The sequence below is a fragment of the Odocoileus virginianus genome, chromosome 3 (genome assembly GCF_023699985.2).
Source record: "Odocoileus virginianus isolate 20LAN1187 ecotype Illinois chromosome 3, Ovbor_1.2, whole genome shotgun sequence".
Taxonomy (NCBI): domain Eukaryota; kingdom Metazoa; phylum Chordata; class Mammalia; order Artiodactyla; family Cervidae; genus Odocoileus; species Odocoileus virginianus.
This window is the reverse complement of record NC_069676.1, coordinates 35,137,613-35,162,634: the sequence shown is the minus strand read 5'-3', so window position 1 is coordinate 35,162,634 and position 25,022 is coordinate 35,137,613. Positions and strand designations below refer to the sequence as shown.

Sequence of the window (25,022 nt, the reverse complement as noted above, 5' to 3'; positions counted from 1 at the left end):
AGTGAGGGGCTGCGCCCTCCCAGCTGCAGGTTGCTGAGCAGCCGGGCTCCCAGCACCAGTTTCTGGGCACGGCTGTGTCTGCACCTGCCTGGTAAATGGGAGCAGATGCCATCCTGGGGGAGGGCAGCAGGAAGGTGGGGGTCCCTGCTGGCCCAGGTCCAGGAGCAGGTCGGGTGTGTGGGGAGGCCCTGGTGTGTGCATGCTGAGTGTTTCTGGGAGGTGGAGGGGTGGGAGTGGGGGCCTCTGAGGCCAAGCGAGTGCATAGGATACCTTCTTACCAAACTGCTTTTCATAATCAGTCGGTTTGTTTAACACACAATAAATAATATAATACTCCCAGACCAGAGTCCAGTACTTGGTAAATTTCCAACTTTTACACCATCAGTGGGTTTGGGTTTAAGGGTTTTCAGGCTTTGGTCCCTTCCCCCTGGTCCCCTAGATGGGGAATGGGGGCAAGCAAAGGGGAGACCAGATACTCTCTCCTGGGGTGTCCACTCAGCCATCCCTACCCCCATGCAGGGCTCCAGATTTGGGCTGACCTCTGCCTCTGTCATGCCTGCCTGACCACAGGATGCCTGGGTCAGGGTCTTGGGTTTGTGTGTATCATGGGTGCCACCCACTGCCTGGGCATCCATTTGTGTGTGAGGAAAACCGATCTCTTTGCCTCAAAGCACTCAGTGACTTTGGGTTAAGAAGTCAATAAGATCAAAGAAAATTCAAATGGGCTGGCCATGGGAGGCCTGAGGTTGGAGGCTCAGAGCAGGAGGGGACCCTGGCGGCCACGGGTGGGATGTGTCTCTGTGAGCTCTGCTCTCTGCCTGGCTTGAAGGGACCAAGGCCAGGAGAGCCTGTGGGACTGGCCTGGACTGTGACTCCTTTGCAGGCAAGAGCCTGGGTCTCGCCCAAGCCGTGGATACCAGACCTCACAATGGCAGGAGACAAGGAGGGGTATATATGGGAAGCCTGGAAGGACAGGCTGTGAGCAATTGGGGGCTGGCCTGGAGACTTCCCAAGAGGTTGCAGGACAGGCCCTCAAGGCTGCAGGGAGACAGGCTGTGGTGATTTCCTCTTCCTCCCCTGTTCCTTCCCAGGGGGACCTACCTCAGCAGCAGGAGGACTCTTGATGCTGCAAAGTGAGGCTGGGCCCTGGGCATGGGGCAGGAAGACCTGGAGCTGGGCTCCAGCTGGGTATGAGAAATCTCACAGGTGCCCCCAGCAACCTGCCAAGGGCTGCTCCTCATCCCCATTTTACAGATAAGGAAACTGGGGCCACAGACCCTATCCATCCCCTTCCTGAGGGTAGGAAGCAGAACTGGATCACCAGCACCAAGAGCCTTGCGGGCTAAATTCCTAGCACCTCACCCAGACCTGGCACATGGCAGGTGCTCCATTGACACCTGAGGACTGCAAGAAGGCTGCTGCCAGTAGCAGGTGTGTGTAAGGCCAGGACAAGGCAGGCTCAAGGACTTGGCTGAGGGCTCATGCTGAAGACCAGCCCTGCTGACCCTGCTAGGGTAGGATGGCGTGTGACGTCTATGGCCCAAAAGACCTGTTTGGAGCCCTGGATGAGTCAGAGCATCTGTAACACGACAGACTGGCTCTGAGGACTAAATCACACGCTGCCCAGACTCAGGGCTTGTCTGCTCACACCTGCGTCCTTGTGCAAGCTGCTGTGTTCACCAGGGCAGGGCCCTGTCCCCTGGCCTCCCTCTGCCCAACCCTGCCTCCACAGTGCAGTGCGGCTGCAGTTCCTCGTCCGCTGACCACCCCTTCCACCCCTACTCCTGCTGCCCCAAGCCTGGGCCTCTGGCCAACCTGCTGTGCCCTGCATTTGTCCTTTGACCTGCTGGTCATTCCAGGTGGTTTTAAGACTGGGGATGGATGGCAGCCCTCACTCTGGAATTCCTTCCTGGGCCGCCCAGTTTCTTCTGCCTGGAGCATGGGCCACCGCTCTGGGCCTTGGTCTCCTGCCTGCTCTTGGCATCACTGTGAGTTGTTCTGGGTGCCCCCTGCTGGCCCTCTGACTCAGACTTCACTCAAGTGGCCATACCTGGCACAGGGTCCACGTGCTCTGTGCCTCAGGCTGCCTGAGCCGTGGTGGGAAGGGGCTGTGGGCTTAACCGGAGGACTCAGCCTGTGTGGGGGGCTCCACGGAGTGTCAAGGTGAAGTGAAGTCGTTCAGTCGTGTCCAACTCTTTGCAATCCCATAGACTATAGCCCGTCACGCTCCTGTCCATGGAATGCCCCAGGCAAGAATACTGGAGTGGGTAGCCGTTCCCTTCTCCAGGGGATCTTCCGGACCCAGAGATCGAACCCAGGTCTCCCGCATTGCAGGCAGATTCTTTATGGTCTGAGCCACCAGGGAAGCCCCTTCAAGGCGAAAGGGGCCGGAAATGAGCTCAACTGGGGTCCAGTTAGTGAGCAGGAGAGGCTGCTGTCAGCTCCACCCAGCCTGTTCTCCCAGCACAGGTTTCCAAACAATGGCTCTCTGCCCCCACCCCCAGGGCTGGAGGAGGGAAATGAAGGGGCCCACAGAAGGGGCACTTCCTGGGTCTGTCTCTCCTGTCAGACCTCCACACGGGCCCCGAGCGTCACCCACAGCACCAGTCATGGCACTCGGTAGCCTTGAAATCCCACACTACCGTGGCCTCACTCCAGAGCTGAATGGGTGAGGCTCCTGGGTGGCCCCAGTCCCCCGGCACCCACTCCACCCCCTCCTCCCTGACACGCCTATCTATCTGCCTCCAGGCCTTTGCTGGCACTGTATCCTTTCCTGGGTCACCCAGGACACCCTTCCCCTCTTCTTGCCCTGGCCAGGGTTACACGTCCCTGCCCTGAAGAGCCCACCCCGGGCAGCCCCAGCTCCCGGGACTCATGGAGAGGTGGCCGTGCCGCCCACCTTCTCTGCGGGGTTGTGTCTCCGGTTGGGGAGTGGTTGCTTAGGGAGTGAGTGCACCAACAAACCATCACGGAATTGAGGTCTGTGAGCTCTTCCGTCGTCTGGGACCCACTCTTTCCAAACCTGTCTCTGCTTGCACCGCTCACCAGGCAACCAACCCCTCAGAAGCAGCGGCCAGGACCTGCCCCACCATCCACAGCTCTCTGGGATATTTCGGTGGGGAGGCTTCCCTTTCACTCCCCCACCAAGCAATGAAGTCTGGTGGAGGTAGGCCTCCCAGAGGCGGCCTTGGTGTGTACACGGGCGGTCCTGCCCGCACAGAGCTGATTAGTTTCGCCCTGGCCTCTGCTCTCAGGTGGGCAGCCCTCTCTGCGTCTCCGCTGCCTCGGCGGCCGAGACGCCCCCGACCAGCCCCTCGCGTCCCCTTCCCCCGCGCCCTCCGGCCTCACCGCTGCTCCCGTCCGTGCTGCGCTCGGTCACGTGGTCCACCTGGCGCACCCACTCCCCGTTGCACTTGAAGAAGATCTGCGTGGCGGGCGAAGCCTTGCACGCCAGCAGCACCGGCTTGTTCTTGACTATGTACACGTCCTCGGGCTCCACCAGGAAGTGGGGAAGCAGGTCTGGGTTGGAGCCGGGCACCGGGTTGGCCACCGTGGCACTCTGCTGGGCACCTGCGGCAGCAGCAAACAGGGCCGGTGAGTCCGGAGGGGCGCGCTGATGGACTCGGGGGCCCTCCTGGGGCCACCTGCCTGCTCAGGGGCCAGGGCCAGGGCCAGGGCCAGGCCGTGGGGAGACACCTGAGGGGCCAGGCTCTGCCGCTTCCGGTCCAGTGGCCTGGGCTGCCCAAGTGGGCCCCTCCCCAACCCTCAGCAGCCCTCCCCACCTCCCCGCCCCCCGCCCCCCGCCTTATGAAGACCTGTGGAGACCTGAAACGAGACAAAGGCGCAAGTGCCAGCATGTGGCGATTGTCAGGGCTCGTTACTCCCCTGGTAGGTCAGGGATCTGGGGAGGTGCCAGCGGAGAGCTGGAGGAGGCAGAGGGCCCCGGCAGCCAGGGGTTAGGGGTCAGGAGTCGCTTCCTCTGGTGCCGGGCTGCCTGGGGGAGGGGGCTGCTTCTGGCTTGCTCCCCATTCTGGCCCCTGCACTTTGTAGGAGCTGAGAAAATAGCATGTGAATGAAGTGGAGGGAGGCTGTGGCAGGTTCGGATGTGAGGGGTGCTGGTGGCAGGGCTACAGGTGAGGCCCCTGTAGGGGGGAGGGGCGAGCTGGGGTGAGCCTGGGCTGCTGGGTGGGAGGGTCTCAGGCAGGGTGGGAGCCAGGAAGGGGTATCTGGGAGCCTGAGCCTAAAGTCTCACTATTTAAGGAGAACCGAACATGGGTTTCCTTCTAATTTTAACTGAAAACCACAGCTATCCCACAAGTCATTTGTTGCTAATTACACAGGTAATTGGCTCTGAGGCTTTGGTGGAAGTAAAACCCTCAGCTGTCTGCTCCCCCAACAGGACCCGGGGAGGGTGGGGAGGGGTCGGAGGTAGAGTAGCCTCAGCCTCCACACCCACCAGACAGGCCCCCTGACAGCCAGGCCTCTCTTGGGGCTGCAGTCACTTCCCCCAACACACACTCCTGACCAACAGGGGCCTCTGGGCATATGGAAGGAAATGCTTGGACTTCAGAGACCCTGCTAGGGTGACTTGGGTGAGTTACCCCTTCTGTGGAGGTCCTGACTGCCCACTGCAGGTCTGGAGGTGTCTCCCGCAGCGGCTTCCCAGTTCCACTACCCTCCTTACCCGCAGCCCAAAACCCATGGAGGGCTTCTAATAGGAGGCCTGGCTCTTTGCGCCCAGGGGGCATCTACACTGCTCTTTCTCTCTTGCTGGCACAGGACCCTCTCTTTCCAAGGAGGGAGTCCCCTCCCCTCAAGACTGTGATTTTGGGGAGGGGATCTGTACCTGGTCTGTAGGCGCCAAGGGAGTGAGCTGGGAAAGTCTGCAGAGGCTGAGAAACCTGCTGTGACTTCAGGTAACCCCCACTCCCCCCAACCCCAGGCTGTTTCTCTGCCTGCAAAGTGTGTGTGTGTGTGTGTGCGTGTTAAGTCACTCAGTCATGTCCGACTGCAACCCCATGGACTATATCCCACCAGACTCCTTTGTCCATGGGATTCTCCAGGCAAGAACACTGGAGTGGGTTGCCATGCCTTCCTCTAGGGGATCTTCCTGACCCAGGGATTGAACCTGGCTCTCCTGCACTGCAGGCTGACTGTTTACCATTTGAGCCACCAGCCAAGTGGGGAATGGTACCCAATTCTTTGGGCTCTTGTGAGGGGAAGGGACAAAGGCACAGTGCGCGGCCAATGTCAGTTGCTATCCGCATCCAGAGCTTTTACACGACAGTGCCAAAGGGCTCCAGCTCCCTCCCAGCAAGCTCTTCAGGGATGAGGGCTGGTGAGGAAACTGAGGCACAGAGCTTGCCCCCAGTGTCTGCAGCAGTGGGCTCATCCACCTCTATCCCCAGCCTGTCCCCACGCCTCCGTGCACTTCGTGCTACACTGGAATGAAGGCTAAGATGCCTGGAACCACACTTGCAGTGGGTAAGACAAGCTCCCCTGGTCCCACCCCAACCCCTCCTGAACAACCTCCATGGGGCTTGGCCAGTCTGCAGGTGTTTTTTAGGGTGAGGAAGGTGGGGGATGCTGGCAAATGGGAGGAGCCCTCCAGATACCTTACAGATGTGGAGTCTGAGGCCTGAGGGAGAAGCCACTTACCCTGTCCCCCAGCTTCAGCCCTGGGCTCTGGGGGGCCGCATGCTGACACTTTGATGTGACATTCACTTGTCACTCAGCAGCCCTGACCCAGGCAGCGGGCTCAGCCAGAGCGAGGCTGAGTTGCGCTCGGGTTTCCCAAGGTCTGGAGGGTGAACAGCAGGCGGGACCCCCAAGGAGGGGTGCCTCTCTAGATGCCTCCTGGGGAAGCCATGGCATCTCTGCAGACCCCAGGGCTGCACAGAGCAGAGCCCATGGAGGTGGGGGCAGGCATCACAGGCTCCAGAAGAAACCTGAGCAGCAGCTTCTGTGCCTGCCCATGCCCCACCTTGCTCAGGCTTGATGTGATGGCCCAGGTCTGCCTACTGGCTCAGGGCTGGGTGGGCAGGGGTCCTAGCTGGGGGCATGGGCACAGAGAAGGCGCGTGGCCCCCCAGCTTCCCTATCGATCACTGCGCCAAGCACTGCTCACGTCAGCCGCCCGCTGAACCCGGCACAATCCCTCATGTCTGCATTTAACTGCTAATGAAAAATAAATGTACTGTGACCAATAAGGGACATAGCTCACTTCTCCCGGGCCTCCGCCACGCCACATGGGCACGGTCTCCCCTCCCCACCCCCCGGTGGGGCATTTATTGGGTGGACCCAGGGGCCCCCTCTAGGCTGCATTATGCCCTCTGGCAAGGACACTGTAAGGCAATGGGTGGGGGTAAATTCAGCCCCTCTTGGGGCTGCTAGAAGCTTCCTGGGTGGTCAGAGCCAGTTTCCCCTCTGTCTGGCCCCAGAGCACACTACGTGACCTCCACCCTTGTGGTCAGCACTTGTGATCCGCCTTCCCTGCTCACTGTCCCAGTTGGGTCTCTCTCCTGGACTAAAGCCCAGTAAGAGCCTGGGGTCTCTCCCTCTCCACATTGTAGGCCACCAACATGAGTGATCTTTGCCTTTAACATGAAACCCTGTATTTGCTCAGGGTCATACGCTATATGATGCCTTCAAAAGGGCATGACTTCATGTGCCAGCCTGGATGGGAGCAGAATTTGGGGGAGAATGGGTACATGTATATGTGTGGCTGAGTCCCTTCACCATTCACCTGAAACCATTACAACATTGTTAACCCGCTATTCCCCAATACAAAATGTATGTTTTGGTGTTAAAAAATAAACAAACAAAAAAAGGCACGACTCCACCCCCTACTGCAGCCTTCCTCCTCTGATGGCAGAGGAAAAGGCCCTACCTTTTCCTCAGGGCCAATTCTATTCACTGCTTCTGAAAGAGGACTCCCCCACCTGGCCGATTTCCCCGCTTCGCCTCTAGGACCCATCCTCACTGGAGCTGAAGCTGTTATCACAGGAGAAGCAGGCGTGTTGCTGACGCCTCTGTCCCCACTCCCAGCCTGTCCTTCTCTGGCTCCTGCCATCCAGCTCAGGCTGCCGAGTGCCGGGGAGGGCGCGTGGGGACAAGGATTTGGGTACCCACTCCTGCTCCCTTCTGACTGTGAGGTGATGAGCATGGGAGGAAGGCTTTCCCAACTCGGATGCTGGGGCTGTGGGACCACAGCAGGGTCAGAGCCCGCCAGCATCACCCCCGAGCTCTTCAGAAGCTCCGCCCACCACACCCTGGCCAGGCCTCTCCTGCTTCCCCAACCACCCTCTCAGAGTTCAGTTGGAAGACGTATTTCACTTACTAGTGGATCCCTGATGGGTTCTTGATCACTGAGAACTGCAGATGGGGCTTTACTAATGCTCAGGCCTTGAAGTGGGAACCCCGCTTCCAGTGAGCCCTGGGGCTGGCTGGCTGGCCTCCACGCATCTCAAGAGGGCTACCAGTCATTGGCCCAGGCAAGACCTGGGCTCCTGCCTGAGCAAATTCAGGGTCCAGTGGAGGCGGCAGCATGCCCAGTCCTGAATGTGGTACATACCCTGGAGTAAGGCTCAGGGGACAGTGTGGGCACAGGAGCAAGTCGATGAAGAGTATGGAGCCAAGAAGGCATCCTGGAGGAAGTGGCTTGTTAGCTGAGGCTTGATGTCTGGGTGGGGGAGTTCCCAGATGGACCTCACAGGGCCAGCCCACTATGGCCCATTCCACTGAAGGCCCCCCATCCAACCCTCTCCAGCCATCCTGCCTCCCTCCACACATTCCTCATGAGGGAGATCTCTGCATTGCCCTGCACACGGCACCCCAGAGGCTTCCCACTGCCCTCCCAACAAACTCCAGGGACACACGCCTGTCCCCTCTCTGACTCCCTCCTACTAGTCTTCCCTACGCTCCCTCTGCTCTGGCCATGCTGCCCGGCTCCCGGTCCTCACACAAGCCCAGCTGCGTCCTGCCTGACAGCTTCTGCTGTCTCCTTCTCCTCCTGGCCCGGGCACTCTGGGCTCTGTTCAGACCTTCACAGAGGAACTGCCTCGGAGCCCTTACACCCACACTTTCTGAATTAGCACCCCTATAACCTGCTTCTTTGGGATTGTCCTGATCACTGCCTCCTGTGCAGTGTTACAAACCTCCATCCATAGTTCTTCAGGCACTCTGTCTACCAGATCTAATCCCGTTAATCTATTCACCACCTCCACTGTATAATCGTAAGGGATCTGATTTAAGTTGTACCTGAATGGCCTAGTGGATATCTCTACTTTCTTTAATTTAAGTCTGAATTTTACAAAAAGGAGCTCATGATCTGAGCCACAGTCAGCTCCAGGTCTTGTTTTTGCTGACGGCATAGAATTTCTCCATCTTTGGCTGCAAAGAACATAGCCAGTCTGATTTTGGTACTGACCATCTGGTGATGTCCATGTGTAGAGTTATCTCTTGGGTTATTGGAAAAGAGTGTTTGTTATGACCAATGGGTTCTCTTAACATTGTATAGGAGGCAGTGGCCAAAAACATCCCAAAGAAAACAACATACAAGCAGGCAAAGTGGTGTCTCAGGAAGCTTTATAAATAGGTGAGGAAAGAAGAGAAGTGAAAGGCAAGGGAGAAAGGGAAAGATACACCCGTCAGAATGCAGAGTTCCAGAGAATAGCAGGGAGAGATAAGAAGGCCTGTCCCATGAACAATGCAAAGAAATAGAGAAAAACAATAGAATGGGAAAGACGAGATCTCTTTAAGAAAATTGGAGATATCAAGGGAACATTTCATGCAAAGATGGGCATGATAAAGGACAAAAACAGTGAAGACCTAAAAAAAGCAGAAGAGATTAACAAGAGGTGACAAGAATACACAGAAGGACTATATCAGAAAAAGTCTTAAAGACCCCGTATAACCATGATGGTGTGGTCATTCACCCAGAGCCAGACAGCCTGGAGTGTGAAGTCAAGTAGGCCTTAGGAAGGATCACTATGAATAAAGCTAGTGGAGCTGACGGAACTCCAATTGAGCTACTTAAAATCCTAAAAGATGCTGCTGCTAAAGTGCTGCACTACATATGTCAGTAAATTTGGAAAACTCAGCAGTGGCCACAGGACTGAGAAAGGTCAGTTTTCGTGACAATCCCAAAGGGCAATCCCAAAACTGTTCACACTACCACACAGTTGTGCTCATTTCACATACTAACAAGGTTATGCTCAAAATCCTTCAATAAGCTGGACTTAGAAAAGGCAGAGGAGCCAGAGATCAAATTGTCAACATTCATTGGATCATAGAGAAAGGATGGAAATTCCAGAAAAACATCTATTTCTGCTTCATTGACTATGCTAGAGCCTTTGACTGTGTGAATCACAACAAACTGTGGAAAAGTCTGAAACAGACCACCTTACCTGTCTCCCAAGAAACCTGTATGCAGGTCAAGAAGTAACTGTTAGAACTGGGCATGGAACAATGGACTGGTTCCAAATTGGGAAAGGAGTATAACAAGGCTGTGTATTGTCACCCTGCTTATTTAACTTACATGCAGAGTTCATGCATGGTACATCATGCAAAATGCCAGGCTGTATGAATCACAAGCTGAAATCAAGATTGCTGGGAGAAATATCAATAACCTCAGATATGTAGATCACACCACCTAATGGCAGAAAGCGAAGAGGAACTAATCTCTTGATGAGGGTGAAAGAGGAGAGTGAAAAAGGTGGCTTGAAACTCAATATTCAAAAAACTAAGATCATTGCATCTGGCCCCATCACTTTATGACAGATAGATGGGGAAACAATGGAAACTCTGATAGACTTTATTTTCTTGGGCTCCAAAATCACTGGGGATGGTGACTGCAACCATGAAATTAAAAGATGCTTGCTCCTTGGAAGGAAAGCTGTGACAAACCTAGATAGCGTATTAATAAGAAGAGACAACATTTTGCCAACAAAGAGCCATCTAGTCAAAGCTATGGTCTTTCAGTAGTCACATACGAATGTGAGAGTTGGAGCATAAAGAAGGCTGAGTGCCAAGGAATTGACGCTTTTGAACTGTGGTTCTGGAGAAGACTCTTGAGAGTCCCTTGGACTGCAAGGAGATCAAACCAGTGAATCCCAAAAGAAATCAACCCTGAATATTCATTGGAAGGACAGATGCTGAAGCTGAAACTCCAATACTTTGGCCACCTGATGCGAAGAGCTGACTCATTGAAAAAGACCCTGATGCTGGGAAAGATTGAGGGCAGGAGGAGAAGAGGACGACAGAGGATGAAATGGTTGGGTGGCATCACTGACTCAATGGACATGAGTTTGAGCAAGCTCCAGGTGTTGGTGATGGACAGGGAAGCCTGGTGTGCTGCAGTCCATGGGGTTGCAAAAAGTCAGATACAACTGAGTGACTGAACTGACTCAATGGACATGAACTTGAGCAAACTCGGAGATAGCGAAGGACAGAGGAGCCTTGCATGCTGTAGTCCATGGGGTTGCAGAGTCAGATGTGACTGAAGAGATTGAACAAAAATAATTACCCGCTTCAGAACGCTCAGCAACTTACAGAATCCTTTATTTCTGGAGTGTTTGTTGAGTGACTGAATGACTGCCTCCTTTTTCCCCCTTGAACTTCAGATTTGCCTAAGGACGGCCCCCTTCACTCTTGTCCTGCGGGGAGACCCAGAGAGAACTCAAGTGGCCCACAGGCAGAGATGTGGTTAGGGAGAGGGTTCTGCACTCCAACCTGCCCCCCCCCACACCCCAACATCCTGCTGCTCTGATGCTGAGCCTCCCTTTTCTCACCAGCAGCCTGGGATGATAAGACGTACTCGTGTAACTCTGAGGCCCAGGGTGGGTGTGAAAGTGCTTTCAAGTGCTTTATTTTTAAAAGCACCACGAAAATGTGAGGTGTGATTAATCAAGCTATTAATGAACTCGTATTTACTGAGCGAGGACTCAGTCCCATGGAGCAGGGTGGGAGGGCTGGGGGCAGGGTGTCACCTGGCCTCACTCAGCTGGGAGCTGTGGATGGCTCAGTCCTGGTCCACAACTTGCTCCTGTTTAACCTCCCAACAGCCAGGCCTGTGTCAATGGTGAGGGGGAAGGGCGGCAAGCCCCTGCTTTTGCCACTTCCCCGAGAAATGTCCTGGGTGTGAAGATGGGGGGAGGAAGGAGAGGGGGCTAGGGGCCTCCAGCCTCTCTGTTTCTCCTCCTGGCTGTCCATCCAGCACTGCACCCCCACCCCTGGGTGCTGCGCTCCCAGTCTCTCCAGCCTGGAGACATGCATTTGGTAGGTTCGCTTGGGGCCTGGGTGTCCTGCTCCGCAGGCCTGGGTGGGGCGAGGAGAGTTCACAGGACGGTGCGCCACACACTTTGCCTGGCATTCGAGGCTCTACCTGGCCTCGCCCCCAGGGCCTCCCTTCAAGTGTGTAGGTTGGCATCTTGACCCTTTGCAGTTGCAAAGTGTTTGTTGCTCAGTCATGTCTGACTCTTTGAAAAAGCATGGACTGTAGACTGCCAGGCTCCTCTGTCCATGGAATTCTCCAGGCAAGAATATTGGAGTGGGGAGCCATTCCCTTCTCCAGGGGATCTTCCCAATGCAGGTGCATATCCTGGCCAGGGCCTTGTCTCCCTCCGTTGTCCGGCTGACAGTGTCTGATTTTCTGCAGGGAATGCCTGGCCCCTCCCCCAACTCCATCCATCTGGCCATTCAGTCCAGGTGGGCTGACATCACCTCTGGTCCCAGAGGTAGGTAGGTGGCACCAACTGGTGCCCAGATGGGCAGGTCACCCCAAAAGATGGGACTTTGGGATTTGGTGTGGGCTGCTGGGAAGAGAGAACATCTCTGCCTGGACCAGTGCAGGCCATAGGAGGCCAAGGGAATGGGAGGCTGTCCATGGGCCTGAAGGAGAGGCTCGGAGAATGGAGGCAAACAAGGAAGAAAAGAGATCGACTCCTGACTCCGTGGGAAGCCTGGGGTCTCAAGAAGCCGGAAGGCAGAGCTACGCCTGGATTCCTTTCTTTGCCTGAAGCCAGTTGGAGTGAGGATCCTTTCATTGCTTTGGTCCAGTCCCTATCTGCTCTCTGCCTGGGTGACTTCTATTTGTCCTTCTAGGCCTGCTCAAATACCCGCTTCTCCAGGAAGCCTTCCCTGACCTGAGAGCTGGCTGCACCTCTCCCAGGCTCCCACAGGCCCTGGCCCTAACTCACCTGGGTACCTTCCACACCTTGTGGTCGCCATTTATGAATCTGTCTCCCCACTCAGAATGTAGGTGCCTTGAGGGCAGGGACTGAATAGTGACATCCCCCCAACCCTTAAGCATCCCCCAGAGCCTGGCCACGGACTGACACACAGCGAGTGTCCAGTGAGTGCTTGTTGAATGAATGTTAAATATGATTCCCTTGACAGGGACTAGAGCCCAGAAAGGAGGGTTGAAAGAGGGGGACACACACCCAGCTTTGTCTGGAAGCTAGCTCTGCTTACTTTCCAAACAGTCAATTCTAGAACCCCCCTGTGTTGGACTGTGGGGAGGTGGACCAGGGGACAGCGGAGAAGCTGTTGTTCAGGGTCCAGAGGAGACAGAAGGGCGGGAGCCATGGCCACAGTGGTGGGGAGCATGCAGAGGGGGTGCAGACACACACAGGAACAGGGATTTGTGCTCTCCTGCCCATCTGCACCCCTGCAGCCAGAGACTCCCTCGCGAGTTACTATTTTTTAAATGTGGGCAATTTTATGATGAGGGAGCTTCACTCAGAGGCTCTGATAAGCAGGGGTGAAGTTCACATTTGCTGTCGGAGAAACACACACAGCGGTGGGTGGAGGTGTGGTGGGTGGGAGGCCACGAGGAGACAGATCTGGGGGCTACATGAAGGACTCTGAGTTTCCAGGTGGCAACTCAGAGCCATGGACCTGCCTGGAGGTGACAATGGGGTGCCATAAGGCCACAGCAAGCTGGGGGTGGGGTGTGCCTCGGTATTTTTCTAAATCCAACATGTAAAAACCTCGCTCTGTCCACCAGCTGCTTCTGGGGCTCATTGCCTGCTGCAGACCCCTGTGCCGCCCCCTGCTTCTTGAGCCTCAGTTTCCTCATTTGGGGCAAATAGTGCTGACCCGGCCCCAGGACGAGGTGGGTCAGGAAAACCACCCCTGGGGCCTCCGGACATGCCCCAGTGCTGCTCTTCTTTCCCTTCTCGGCCCTGTGGTCTGTCCTTCAATCTTCTGTCTCCCTGGCTGTGGCTCCAAACATCACAGGACTCCCCGGACGGCAGGGGCGGTCCTGAGCTCAGGCTCTTCTGCCCTGGCGTGCGGTCAGTGAATGAGGGGATGGATGACTGCAGGCCCTCTTGTCAGGGAGCATGCCAGAGGTGGCAGACCGGAGTGACAGCCCCTCGCCGAGTCCCTCGGAAGGAAGGGCTGATCCCCTAACCCTTGCTCTCACACATGTGTGAGTGGCACTGTGGTTTCCATGGTAACGTGTGTGTGAAAGTGTCACAGAGACAGCAGCCACCTTGCCAAGATCGGAGGAAAGTCACCCAGCTCCCCAGCGGGCTCCAGGGGCCTGGTCACAAGGACAGACACGGGCGTCATGGGGAGGACAGGCAGACGGGCTGAACTGCAAAGAACAAGGCAGTTGGGGCTGGGCACGATGCCAACTCAATGGCTCAGAGGACAGTCACACCGTGTGGGGTGAGTGACTGGATCACTCTGCCCACCAGCTGTCGCAGACCAGGCTTGAACCTCTGGCGGCTGCCCTCAGGTGCCTTCCAGCCCCTCCTTGTTTCATAGACAAGGAGCATGAAGCTCAAGACTTGTCTAAGGTCACAGAGCCACAGAAGAAGGGCCTGCTCTCCACACCCACTGGCCCAGGCCAGGCCTAGGGAAGGAGTTACGGGCCTTTCCTGGAGCCAGACCTGGCCCCCCATCACACCACCCCTTGCTCAGTTGGTTTACGCACTGACCCTTCTCTGCTTCCTAAACCCTCCAAGCTCACTCCTCCGCAGGGCCTTTGCGTAGCTCCTTCCTCTGCCTGCAACATGCTGCCCGCTGCTCTGCCACAGGGCCCTCCTCTAAGCCCTCGAGTCTCATCTTCAACTTTACTTCCTCTAGGAGGCCATCCTTGACTGCTACATCTGAGGTGGTTGTTCTTCAGTCATTCAGTCGCGTCTGACTCTTTGCAACCCCATGGACTGCAGCACACCAGGCTTCCCTGTCCATCACCAACTCCCAGAATTTACTGAAACTGATGTCCATTGAGTTGGTGATGCTATCCAACTATTTCATCCTCTGCCATCCCCTTCTCCTCCTGCCTTCAATCTTTCCCAGCATCTGGGTCTTTTCCAATGAGTCGGCTCTTTGCATCAGGTGGCCAAAGTATTGGAGTTTCAGCTTTAGCATCAGTCCTTCCAATGAATATTCAGGGTTGATTTCTTTTAGGATTCACTGGTTTGATCTCCTTGCAGTCCGAGGGACTCTCAAGAGTCTTCTCCAGCACCACAACTCAAAAGCATCAATTCCTTTGGCATTCAGCCTTCTTTATGGTCCAACTCTCACATCCGAACATGACTACTGGAAAAAACAGAGCTTTGACTAGACAGACCTTTGTCAGCAAAGTGATGTTTCTGCTTTTAAATATGCTGTCTAGGTTTGTCACAGCTTTCCTTCCAAGGAGCAAGAATCTTTTAATTTCATGTCTGTGGTAGGCCCTTTTTTATTTTTGGCTGCACCATGCAGCTTGAAGAATCTTAGTTCCCTGATCAGGGATCGAACCCTCACCTCCTGTAGTGGAAGCATGGAGTATTAACCACTGGATCGCCAGCGAAGGCCCTCAGGTAGGTCCTCTAAACCAGCCCCTCGCCCCTTCCCCAGTCTACTTTCCTCAGAGCACCCACTGCTATCTGAAGTAGTGCACTTGTTTGCTGCTTTTTGTCTAGGTTTCCTGCCCCTGAAAGCTGTTGTGACAATGGAGACCACACTTGTCTTGCTCATGGCGATAGTCCCAGGCCTGGCACACAGGTGGTGTTTGATAAACACATGCTGAATGCACGAATGAACCAACTCTGTCTTCCAACTTTGGTCCAGAGCACTGCTAAGAGCCCCTAAACCCACCAGTGAAGGGGACTTAGAAACTACCAGGTCCCGGGGGAAAGAGTGCTTGAAGGGGGGATAGACCTCCAGGGAGCCCCTCCCAGGGCCCCTTCTGGCCTCAGGGTCTTGCTTTGGACCAGAGAAATAGTTAATAAAGCTGAGGCCTAAATAAGCATTTGATTAACAAACGATAAAATAGCTATTGTGTCCCTGAATTAAGCTGTAATTGTGGCTGATAATTGGCTGGTTAGAATTTAATAAGCTGCAATTAAATAGAATGGAATCCAGGGTAATTATGTGGTCGCACAGCCCAGAGAGAACCAGGGAAGGAAGGCTTTTCCCTGCTTTGGAATCTTCTGCCAGTGCCGTGTGTGTGTGTGTGTGTGTGTGTGTGTGTGTGTGTGTGTGTGGCTGTGGGTGTGGCTGTGGGTGTGTTTCTGGCGATGGTGGTCATGGCGGGGTGTGTGTGCGAGGCAGGCCTCCTCTTTCACCTGGCAGAGGTGGGCAGGTGAGTGCAGGCCCAGCCCCTCACCAGTGCTTGGCGGCGGGAGATCGTCATCTGAGCCCTGTCAGGGCCTGTTGCAGCTTCAGCTGGAAGAGACATAAAAGGCTCCCTGGCAAGTGTTTCCTGCGAGGTGGGAGGCCATGGGATGGAGGCCAGGAGGGCACTGGGGACGTGAGGGAGGCAGGCAGGAGGGGAGAGGGTCTGCCTGTCTTCCTAGTGAGAAAACTGGGGCTCAGATAGGGCAAGAACTTGCTCAAGGTCACACAGCCATTAGCGGCCGGGCTGGGCCAGATTCTCAGGTTGGATCAAGAGTAATTCCAACTGGCCAGGAGGCTGGAAGGTGCTCCCCTCTTCCTGCAGCCCCTGCCAACTCCCTAGGCACCCAACCTCCATCCGTGTCCTTCACCAGGGAAACACATGAGGTGAGTAAGGAGGGTGTGACTGTGTGCACCCTTAAGACAAACTGTGCCCCCTGCTCCCCTTTCCCTCTCCTGTGGCTGGCCTGCCCATCTGAGCTCCCCAGTTGCTCAGCGGGACATTGCCACCTCTGCCCCCAGCCTAGGAATGGCCCCCTCTTGTCCGAGGAGATGATGAACAGCATCGCCGGGGCTCTGTTTATGACCCTATCAGCATTTTTACAATGTTGCTGGCAATTAATTTAATTAAAGACCCTGCCCTGGATATGGTGGGGTTTCATATCTCACTGGTTTAATGTGAGCCCCGCCTGAGCGGGGGCTAGCAGGGCATCCAGGGCTCAGATCAGGGTGCACAGGGTGGGACAGTGCACCCCCCAGACGGAGCCCAGAGATGAGACGGGGCGCCACCCGGTGGTCTGCCCTAGGCTGGTGGGACACACCACCCACAACCACAGCCAGCACCAGCACACACACGCAGGGTCTTACACACACACGCACACGTGCACACACGTTCACTGTCACACACACCTTACCCGGTCATACCATAGCAGCAGTGGTGAACTTCACATGGATTTTCTTATTTAATCCTCATGACAATTCTAGGAGCCAAACTATTTTAAAGCTCTAATCTCCAGGCGAGAAAACTGAGGCAGGGGACAGGGAAGTACATGCTGAGTGATGGATTCCCGCACAGTGCCCCGCGCCCTGAGCCAGGTCACACAGATTCGGCAAGTGCATCGGACACGAGCCACACAGCAGTGCCCAAGTCAGACCCCTGCCCTTGCCCTGTGGAGCATCCAGTAGCCACAGCCCCGCCCGGGAAGTCCTGCCCACTGCCCACTGCCCACTGTCCCCCAGCCCACATCCGGCCAGGTGGCTGATGCCCTCACTAGGATGGTGACCCCGTGGCCAGGCCATCCTGTGACCCCATTCTCAGCAGGGACCTGAAAACCCGTACCAGATCCGGCTCCTACTGGCAGGGGTGGTAGGTGGACGCAAGCCCAGCTCCTCCTTCGTCCCTTGTCCATGCAGCCGCTTGGCTGTGCTCTGCCCTCTCCTGGGGCCCTCCTTTTTCCATAGCTCCCCACCCCCACTACCTCCTGCTCTCCAACAGGGCCCCTCACTCCCCCCACAGCTGAGCTGCATGCTGACATCTCCCCTGCCGCCGGATGCCCCCTCGACCTCACACTGGGCATGTCCCAAGCTGGCTTTGGTGGTCCCCCGAACCTGCTCCCAGAGACTGTGCTCAGCTGGCAGGGACACAGTGGGGCTGCCGGGCCTTCTTGTGCCCTCACAGTCTCCCATTCTAGCTTCCCCCAACCTCTCTCCTTCCCACTCCCTCCTTTCCTGCACTTTGGGGCTACTCCCACCCCCAGCCCCTGAAACCTGTCTTTAGGTGACCATCTCCTGGCTTTGTCAACGATGCCAACACAGCAGCTATTTCTAGAAGGAAAATCTAATCCTGTCCTTTGAACCCCTGCAACAGCTCCCTGTGATCACAGGGTAAAGGTGGGTTCCCCAAACACCCCCATATTTCCCACACACACCCAGTGTAGCAGCCTCAACTCTGGCACCAACCCACAACCTATCTCCCTTGTCACTTGCAAGCTCAGGAGTGTATCTACCAGCGAAGTGCCCAGGGCATGGGTTCTCTGAGGGCGGGAGCAAGGCCAGTCCCCACTCTGCCGTTACCTGGCTGTGTGGCACTGGGTAAGTAATTGCCCTCTCTGGGCCCCAGAAGGAATGGGACGGCATCAGGGGTGGCGAACTCAGTGCTTCAAGGGGCTGATGAAGCCCAGGAGAAGTGAAAAGTGAAAATGCCCATCCCAGGGGCCAGCTCAGCTCAGCCAACCACTGCCACGTGGCAGACCAGCCAGGTGGAGTTTTTTTTTTTCCTTTCAAGAGAAGCTAGAAATCATTTTTATGTGAAATTTCCTGTTTTAAAATGTTGACAACTAATTTAAACATTTAGACACTGTGTGGGCCAAACAAGTTGTCAGGCCAAAGCCAGATTGGACAATGTCCAAGGTCTCCTTCGACTGTACAGAGCTAAAAACTGGGGTCACAGCAGGGTCAGGGGGAGCCCTGTCCCCTCCCCCGCTCTTCCCACCTTTGCCAGCACCCATCCTATCATCCTGTCTTCACCTTGGGACCCCTCTTCACAATGGTCTCCCGAAGAAGGTTTCCTGGGGCCTGGAGGGGTCATCTGCCCATCACCCCAGGGTCATCATAAGGGTCACCCTCAGCTGAGGCCTGAAGGCACTGCTCTCTCCCAGAGCCTGGAGGTCTGAGAACCAGCAAGAAGCTGCTTCCTGGTGGGGATAGTGGTGGGTTAGGGGCTGCCCCACCTTGCCTGCCTTTGCTCTGGGCCTCAGATCCTGAGAGGGGAACTGAGAGAAGGTTGCTGGGGATGAGATCACAGGCAGGTTGGGGGTGGCACTCCACAGAGAAAATCTCTGCTACAACCTCCCCAAATCTAGGCTGGCAGGAACCCAGGCCCAGCTATGGCCTTAGAGCTGGGAAGAGGGTGTTAGACCGCACCCATCAAACCCCAACAAGACAGTAATGAGCCCTCACCCCATTTTAATTACCCGCTGTCCAAATAATTACCAGCTTGTTTATTTCACTTAATGGCAGCTGTACTTTTTTCTCCTGATATTGATTTCATGTTTTCCTGGTTTGTTCATTATCTTTCCTGCCCCTTTAATGTGCTTGGAGGTCTTGCCACTGGAGGAGACGGGGCTGGAGGAAGCGGGGTGGAAGAAGGAGAGGTGCTCTGGGCCTTGCTGTGTAGCCTGAGGTGAGCTACTGCCCTCTCTGGGCCTTGAGTCCCAGAATCCCAGGCCCCTGCACACCCTCCTGTCCTTGATGTAACCAGGGTGGAACATTTGAAAATGAAAGATAGGAGGGAGAGCGCAGCAGGAGAGAAGCAAGTGTACTTCCTCCCAAGGGCACCCTACAGGATGGGCAGAGACTCAGACAAGCCAGAGGGCAGGCGGGGTATGGAGAAGGGGAGGGGGCAGTGAGGGGTTACTAAGGGCAGAATGAAGTGGGCAGCGGGTACTCCTGGAGACCAGCCTGGAGCAGGCTGCAGTGTGGAGGGCCACTGGCCAGTGGGGGTGCAGAGGGGCTGGTGGGTGGCCTCCTTACCCCCGTGTCCCCCAGATCTGATGGGGGAGGGAACAGGGGCGTCTACCTTCAAGAAACCCAGCCCCTCCCGGGCCTGACCTCCATCCTTGGCCTCTGCCTCACCTACCAGACATTGTAATGGCAACATGGGTGATGCTCTGATGTCATCCAGGCTGTGAAAGAACCACTCATTTCATTGATTTGGGGGCGGGGGGTGGACAGCAAAGAGAGATAGGGGCGAAGGGGAAGAGGAGGGCCACGGCTTCTTTGGGTGAATATTTAGAGCCTCTTGAAGGGGTCATTAGCTCTTAATAAATCACTAATAATTGCATGAATATTTAAATCTTAATAAAAAAAATACAGTAGGTCCAGTGAGTTTCCCTGTGTGGGTATTTATTGCTATCAGCCTGGAATATATAAAAGTTGGTATCAGTCTGACTGAACTGCTGTTATCGCCACAGCTAAACGGGTAATTGGGAGTGAGAGACGCTATCAGCGGATATAAATTACATACAGTAAACCGAGGGCATTAACTGAGGGTTTATTATCAATTATCTCTGCACTCGTTCCCTTTAAAACGAACTTTAAGTATATTAATGAGAAAATTTACAGGTCTTAATGAATTGAGGGAAACGAGTGGGTGCCAAGGGCCCCCACATTTCCACCCCCATGCAGTGCTCTCTCTGGGACCCCCAGTGGCCTGTTTCTGGGTGGGGGGTCCTCCCTGCAAGGGAAGCCCTGGAGGGAGGGCTCTTGGGTCAGCGTGCTGGGTCACAGACACTTGCTTTCCTGCCAGGACCAGCGGGGACTAGCGGGGACAGCCGGTCAGTCTCTGAGGCTGGCAATGGGGCAGTTTCACCCAGTCAGCCTTTCTTCCAACAAGACCCTTCCAGGGCCTGATCCTGGCTGTTGGATATGGAGAATCAGATGGGGCCTGACTTCAGCGAGCCGTGAATGAGGCCGAACTTCATCTCCGCCAAAACCAGAAGACAGGCATCGCCGTCAGAGCAACACAAATGGATGGTGAGGGGCTGGGAGGCCAAGAGGGAACGTGAGTTTGGGTGGGACTGGAAGTGCTCGTGGAAGCTTGGCAGGCAGGGCATTCGTGTGGCATCTGTGTCCACCTGCTCTGGAGCACATCCGCCCTCTTTTGATATGCCAGCTTACTTCAAGGTCAGTGCGACCTCTTTCTGGGCCAGTTCACCACCCAGCAGCCTTGGCTCCCTCGGGGACTCCCCGCCAGGGCTGGGCTGCTCTCCCTGCCCATCCTCGGCCTCTCCTGCCAGGGTTTGAGTAGCAACCTGGATTTTCCACGAAGGGCAAAACCCAGGTCCCTCTCTCATGAGCTTACTCGTGGGAGACAGATGCTGGCCTGATATCAGGGGCATAAGTCCAAGGTTACAACCAGTAGTCAGAGAAACACTGGTGGCAAGAGAGCACATAACCTGGGGGGGAGTGCTGATCCGAGGTGTCCAAGAGGACTTCCCAGAGGTGGTGTCACTGAGCTATGTAAAATGCCTTGAAGACCCGAGGGTATCCAAGGATGCTTGCTCCTCTCTATCAAAGCCAAGAAAACCATCTGTTTAACTCTTCTGCCCCCTTGCAGCCTAGGTCCCTTCTCTTTCCCCCTCCCTGGGGCACCCATTCTGCTCTCCCTCCTGCTTATTCCTAACTCAGCCCTACAGTCGGGCTCTCACCTCACTTCTCCCCTCTGCCAAGGAACCTCTCTGAGTCAAGAGCTCCTCTTGGCCTCCACCTGGAGGGCTCAGCCCTGGCTCCGCCCTCCCTCCTGTTCCTCTTATCTGTGCTCCTCGTTCCTGGAAAACGGCAGGCTTCAAAAAGGATGTCGGAGCAGAAGACTCCGAAATCCCGTGGCAGGACCTTCAGGCTTGTCTCTGCAGGATGCTTCCTCCCAGTCATCCTGTGTGGCCTCACCAATGGCCCGCTCCCCGCGCAAACAGCACTATCACAGCCCTGGCTGGGCATCTGCTGGCTCTGCCTCTTCCGTCTCTTGGTCTCCTGTCCCTTCAGATGTCACAGGCCACCATCCTCTCAACTCACCGTCCAACACCCGGCCTTCCATCTGTTCTCCTGCCCCTCCAAGCTCAGTTCTGCCTCAGAGCCGCTGTGCCTGCCATTCCTGCTACCACGGTGCTGGGGCTCTCACTCACCATTGTCCAGATCTCAGCTCACGGCACCTGCTTGGAGCGGCTCTCCCTGAGCTGCCCAGCCAAAATAGCATCGCTGTCATTTCCTAGTGCCTCCCTGACCTCTGTCAATGGCAGCATCCTTGTCAGCCCTCTGATGGGTTCCCTATTTGACTTGTCTTTTTTGTTGTCTGTTTGCCTGGAACTAGAGGCCCTGTCACTGCATATTTCTGAGTGAAGGAATGGCTCTGTTTCTGGAGAACCTGCTCCGTGCCAGGCCCTGAGATCTGGCATGCCACTGAGGGCCTTTGGGACACACAACATTCGGCCGGGGGCAGGCACAGAATGCAGTGTGCATGCCCCACTGCAGGGCTGGGATGAGGCAGGAGGGGAAAAGGCTGGGGCCTGGAAAGAACAGTAAGGAAAGGCATTCTGGGCTGGAGGAGCAACAGGAGTAAGGAGTTTGAGGCAGGACGGATCTGGTGACAGCATGGATGGGATGAGAAAGGGTGTGAATCTACCCCAGGACACTGAGCTTGGAAAAGCCAGGAAGGTTCTGGAGCAGGGCTGATGGGATCAGAGACGAGGAGAGAGATGGCTCTGTTGGGGAGAGGGAGGGGAGAGAAGGCCGTCACTGGGGGGCAGGGAGCTGTCTGCCTTAGAACAGGTTGCTGGAGAGCAGGAGTGGATGTGAAAAGCCTCTGGGGGGTGGGGGCCAGGGTAAGGAGAGTCACCATCCTGGCTGGGAGGGAGGCGGGCGGAGAGCAGAGACGAGTCTGTCATTTCCTGCCTGGTTGAGTGGGTAGATAGTGATGCAGCCAGGCGTACACAACTGGAGAAGCCATGGCCTGCTACTCACACTTGGGGGTCGGGTGCGGGGGAAGGGCAAGATCCATGCCCTTTGGAAAGGTGGGGTTCCTCCGACAAGCTGAGAGAGCCACAAGCCTGCCCTGCTGCAGACACAAATGTGTGATAATGGCCGGCTGTTGGGGCCCTAGGGTGGGGGTCCATGGCTGGACCAAGCTGGCCCCATGACTCCCCGTGAGCAGGGCCGCCCAGGGCTGGGCTGCTGGGCCTCTGTCTTCCAAATGGAACAACAGGAGGCCAGGCTGCCTTTCTGAGGCTGCAGACCGCTGGTCCGCAGGCCCCTAGGTGTGTCCTGTAGGTTGAAATCAACTTTTGGAGATTAGGAATTTTCACACCAGGTATCTACCCCCATTGACGAGTTGGAAGCTGGGGTCACACCAGGCCTTTGTGTCCAGGAGCCACCACTGGCGACACTCTTCAGGCACGGCACAGTTCGTCATAGCCCCTGTGGGCCCATCCACCCACTACCCTGGCTTGCTAGAACGATGGGGTGTCCAGGTTTGGCTCAGGTCATCCCCAGCCACCCGTCTAGCTTAGTCGGGACACGGCTACCCACTCACACACACCTCACCCAGCAAAGCCCGGTGGCCTGAGGGACCCCAGTGTGTCTCCAGGACATAATAAGGCCTGAGGGCTTTGATCTCTCTGCTGAGACACTGCCTTCAGCTCGGACCTGCATTTAGTTACAGCTTTTATTTAAAAGGTGCTTTTACTCCCCCAAACACCGCCCCATTGACTTCACTCTCCAGCCTTCCACCTTGTTTCCACGCCTCCGGGGCCCTCTCCCTTCCCGTTATCTCCTGCCTCTGTAAATAATCCTCTCCTCTGTGCCTATAATTAGCCCCAAGTAGAATAATTCATAACAAACTTTATTTCTTGTGGCATCTTTCTTGCTAACGTGTCACTGAGTACCTCGCAGGATCAGCAGGGGGGAAACCAGACTCAGGAAACAGCTGAGCGCCGGCTCTGAGCTCCCCGCTTGGCTGTCCTCACCCACGGGAGCCAGGTCTGCAGGAAAGACCTGGCTCATTCTCTGCCAACCTAAGCAGGCAGGTGGGTGCTGGGGCGCGGCCAGGGTGGATCCAGAACATGGATGACTGATCCGGACACTCTCCCCTGGGTGATCCTAATTATAACAGTAATCATAATAATAGCAACTCACAGTTCTATGGTGTTTACTGTGCCGCCGGCTCTGCTTTTAAAGAGCAGTGTCGTCTTTTTATTTTGACACATGAAGTAAAATGCACTCCCTTTAAATCTACAGTCTGGTGACTTCTGACAAATGGATCCAACACCACGATCAAGAAAGAGAACAGTGTCGTCCCCCAAACGTCCCCCGAGCCCCTCTGCTATCAGTCTGTCTACCAACCTCAGTAACCACTGATCTGCTTTCTGTCGCAATAGTTCTGCCTTTTCTAGAATCTCATAGAAATGGAATTATACAGTATATAGGCTTTTGTGTCTGGTTTCTTTCCCTTACACAATGCCTTTGAGGCTCATCGACATTGTTATCTCAATCGGGGATTGGTTCCTTTTGATTGCTGAGCAGTATTCCATTGTGTGAATGGACTGTGGCTTGTTTATCCATTCACCAGAGCTGTTTCTAGATTTTGGGGATGACAAAGCTGCCTTTGGCGGACACGTCTTCACTTCTCACGGGAGTGGGATTACAAAGGCAAATGGAAAGTGTGTGTTTAACTTGATAATAAATTCTTTTTGTTACATATATTCTACATGTTTATATATAACGTCTCAATTTCCTCAACAACTTTTTGAGTTAGGTATTATCATTATCCCCATTTCACAGGTGAAAAACTGAAGCTCAAAGAGGTGAAGTAACTTGCCAAGGGCATGCTTTCCATTTGCCTTTGCAATCCCACTCCCATGAGAAGTGAAGATGTGTCCATCAAAGGCAGCTTTGTCATTCCCGAAATCTAGAAACAGCTCCGGTGAATGGATAAACAAGTTACAGTCCGTCTATACCATGGAATACTGCTCAGCAATCAAAGGGAACCAATCACCGATTCAGATGACAATGTTGATGGCAGAACTAGAAGTCTGGCTCTAGAGTCTGCCCTAAGGTGCTGGCTATACTGCCGCTCAGAGCTTTTCTGGGCTCAGCCCTGGGCAAGGTCCGGGATGGTGGACAAAGCTATGACCTGGGAGCTGAAAGCCAGAATCTGAGTCCCACCTCCCTCTGTGGCTAGTAGAGTGCCCACACAAGTCCCTCTGACTCGGGCTGATCCGTGTCTACAAGTGGCACCCACGGTTGCCTGCATCACTGACAGCTCTGTGGTTCGAAGAAAATAAACTGGAGCAGACATTTGGCGCCCCCTACAGCTCCAGCTCTGTGATGATGACCATGCTATCCTGACCCCAGAATATTCCAAGTTTAGCAGAAGGGACAAGAATGGTTCCTGAAACACCCACTGCCTGCCATGACTTCAACATGTGACCAAGTCACACTGCATCCATTCAATGCCTAGTCATTCATCTTCCTCTGCTATAGACTGAAAGTGATCCCTCAAAATTTATTTGTTGAAATCCTAATCCCCAGTGTGATGATATTAGTAGGTGGGCCTTTTGAGGTGATTAGGTCATGAGGATGGAGGCCTCACGAATGGGATTAATGCCCTTATAAAAGAGGTCTCAGAGTATTCCCTAGCCCCTTCCACCATGTGAGGACACAGAAAGAAGATGCTGTCTGTGAACCAGGAAACAGGCTCTTGTGCTGTGCTTAGTCACTCAGTCCTGTCTTACTCTTTGCGACCCCATGGACTGTAGCTCGCCAGGCTCCTCCATCCATGGGGATTCTCTGGGCAAGAATACTGGAGTGAGTTGTCATGCCTTCCTCCAGGGGATCTTCCCAACCCAGGGTTCGAACCCA

The 25,022-nt window shown here is 55.1% G+C and overlaps 1 protein-coding gene across 2 annotated transcripts in view; it reads right to left on the bottom strand.

The window, feature by feature from the left end:
• Nucleotides 1-25,022, bottom strand: part of UNC5A (unc-5 netrin receptor A) — a 64,869-nt gene that overhangs the window by 12,169 nt on the left and 27,678 nt on the right. For both annotated transcript variants that reach the window (XM_070465148.1, XM_020874022.2), the window contains exon 2: nucleotides 3,349-3,570. In XM_070465148.1, coding sequence (XP_070321249.1) covers nucleotides 3,349-3,570 — 222 coding nt within the window. The remainder of the gene's footprint in view (nucleotides 1-3,348; nucleotides 3,571-25,022) is intronic.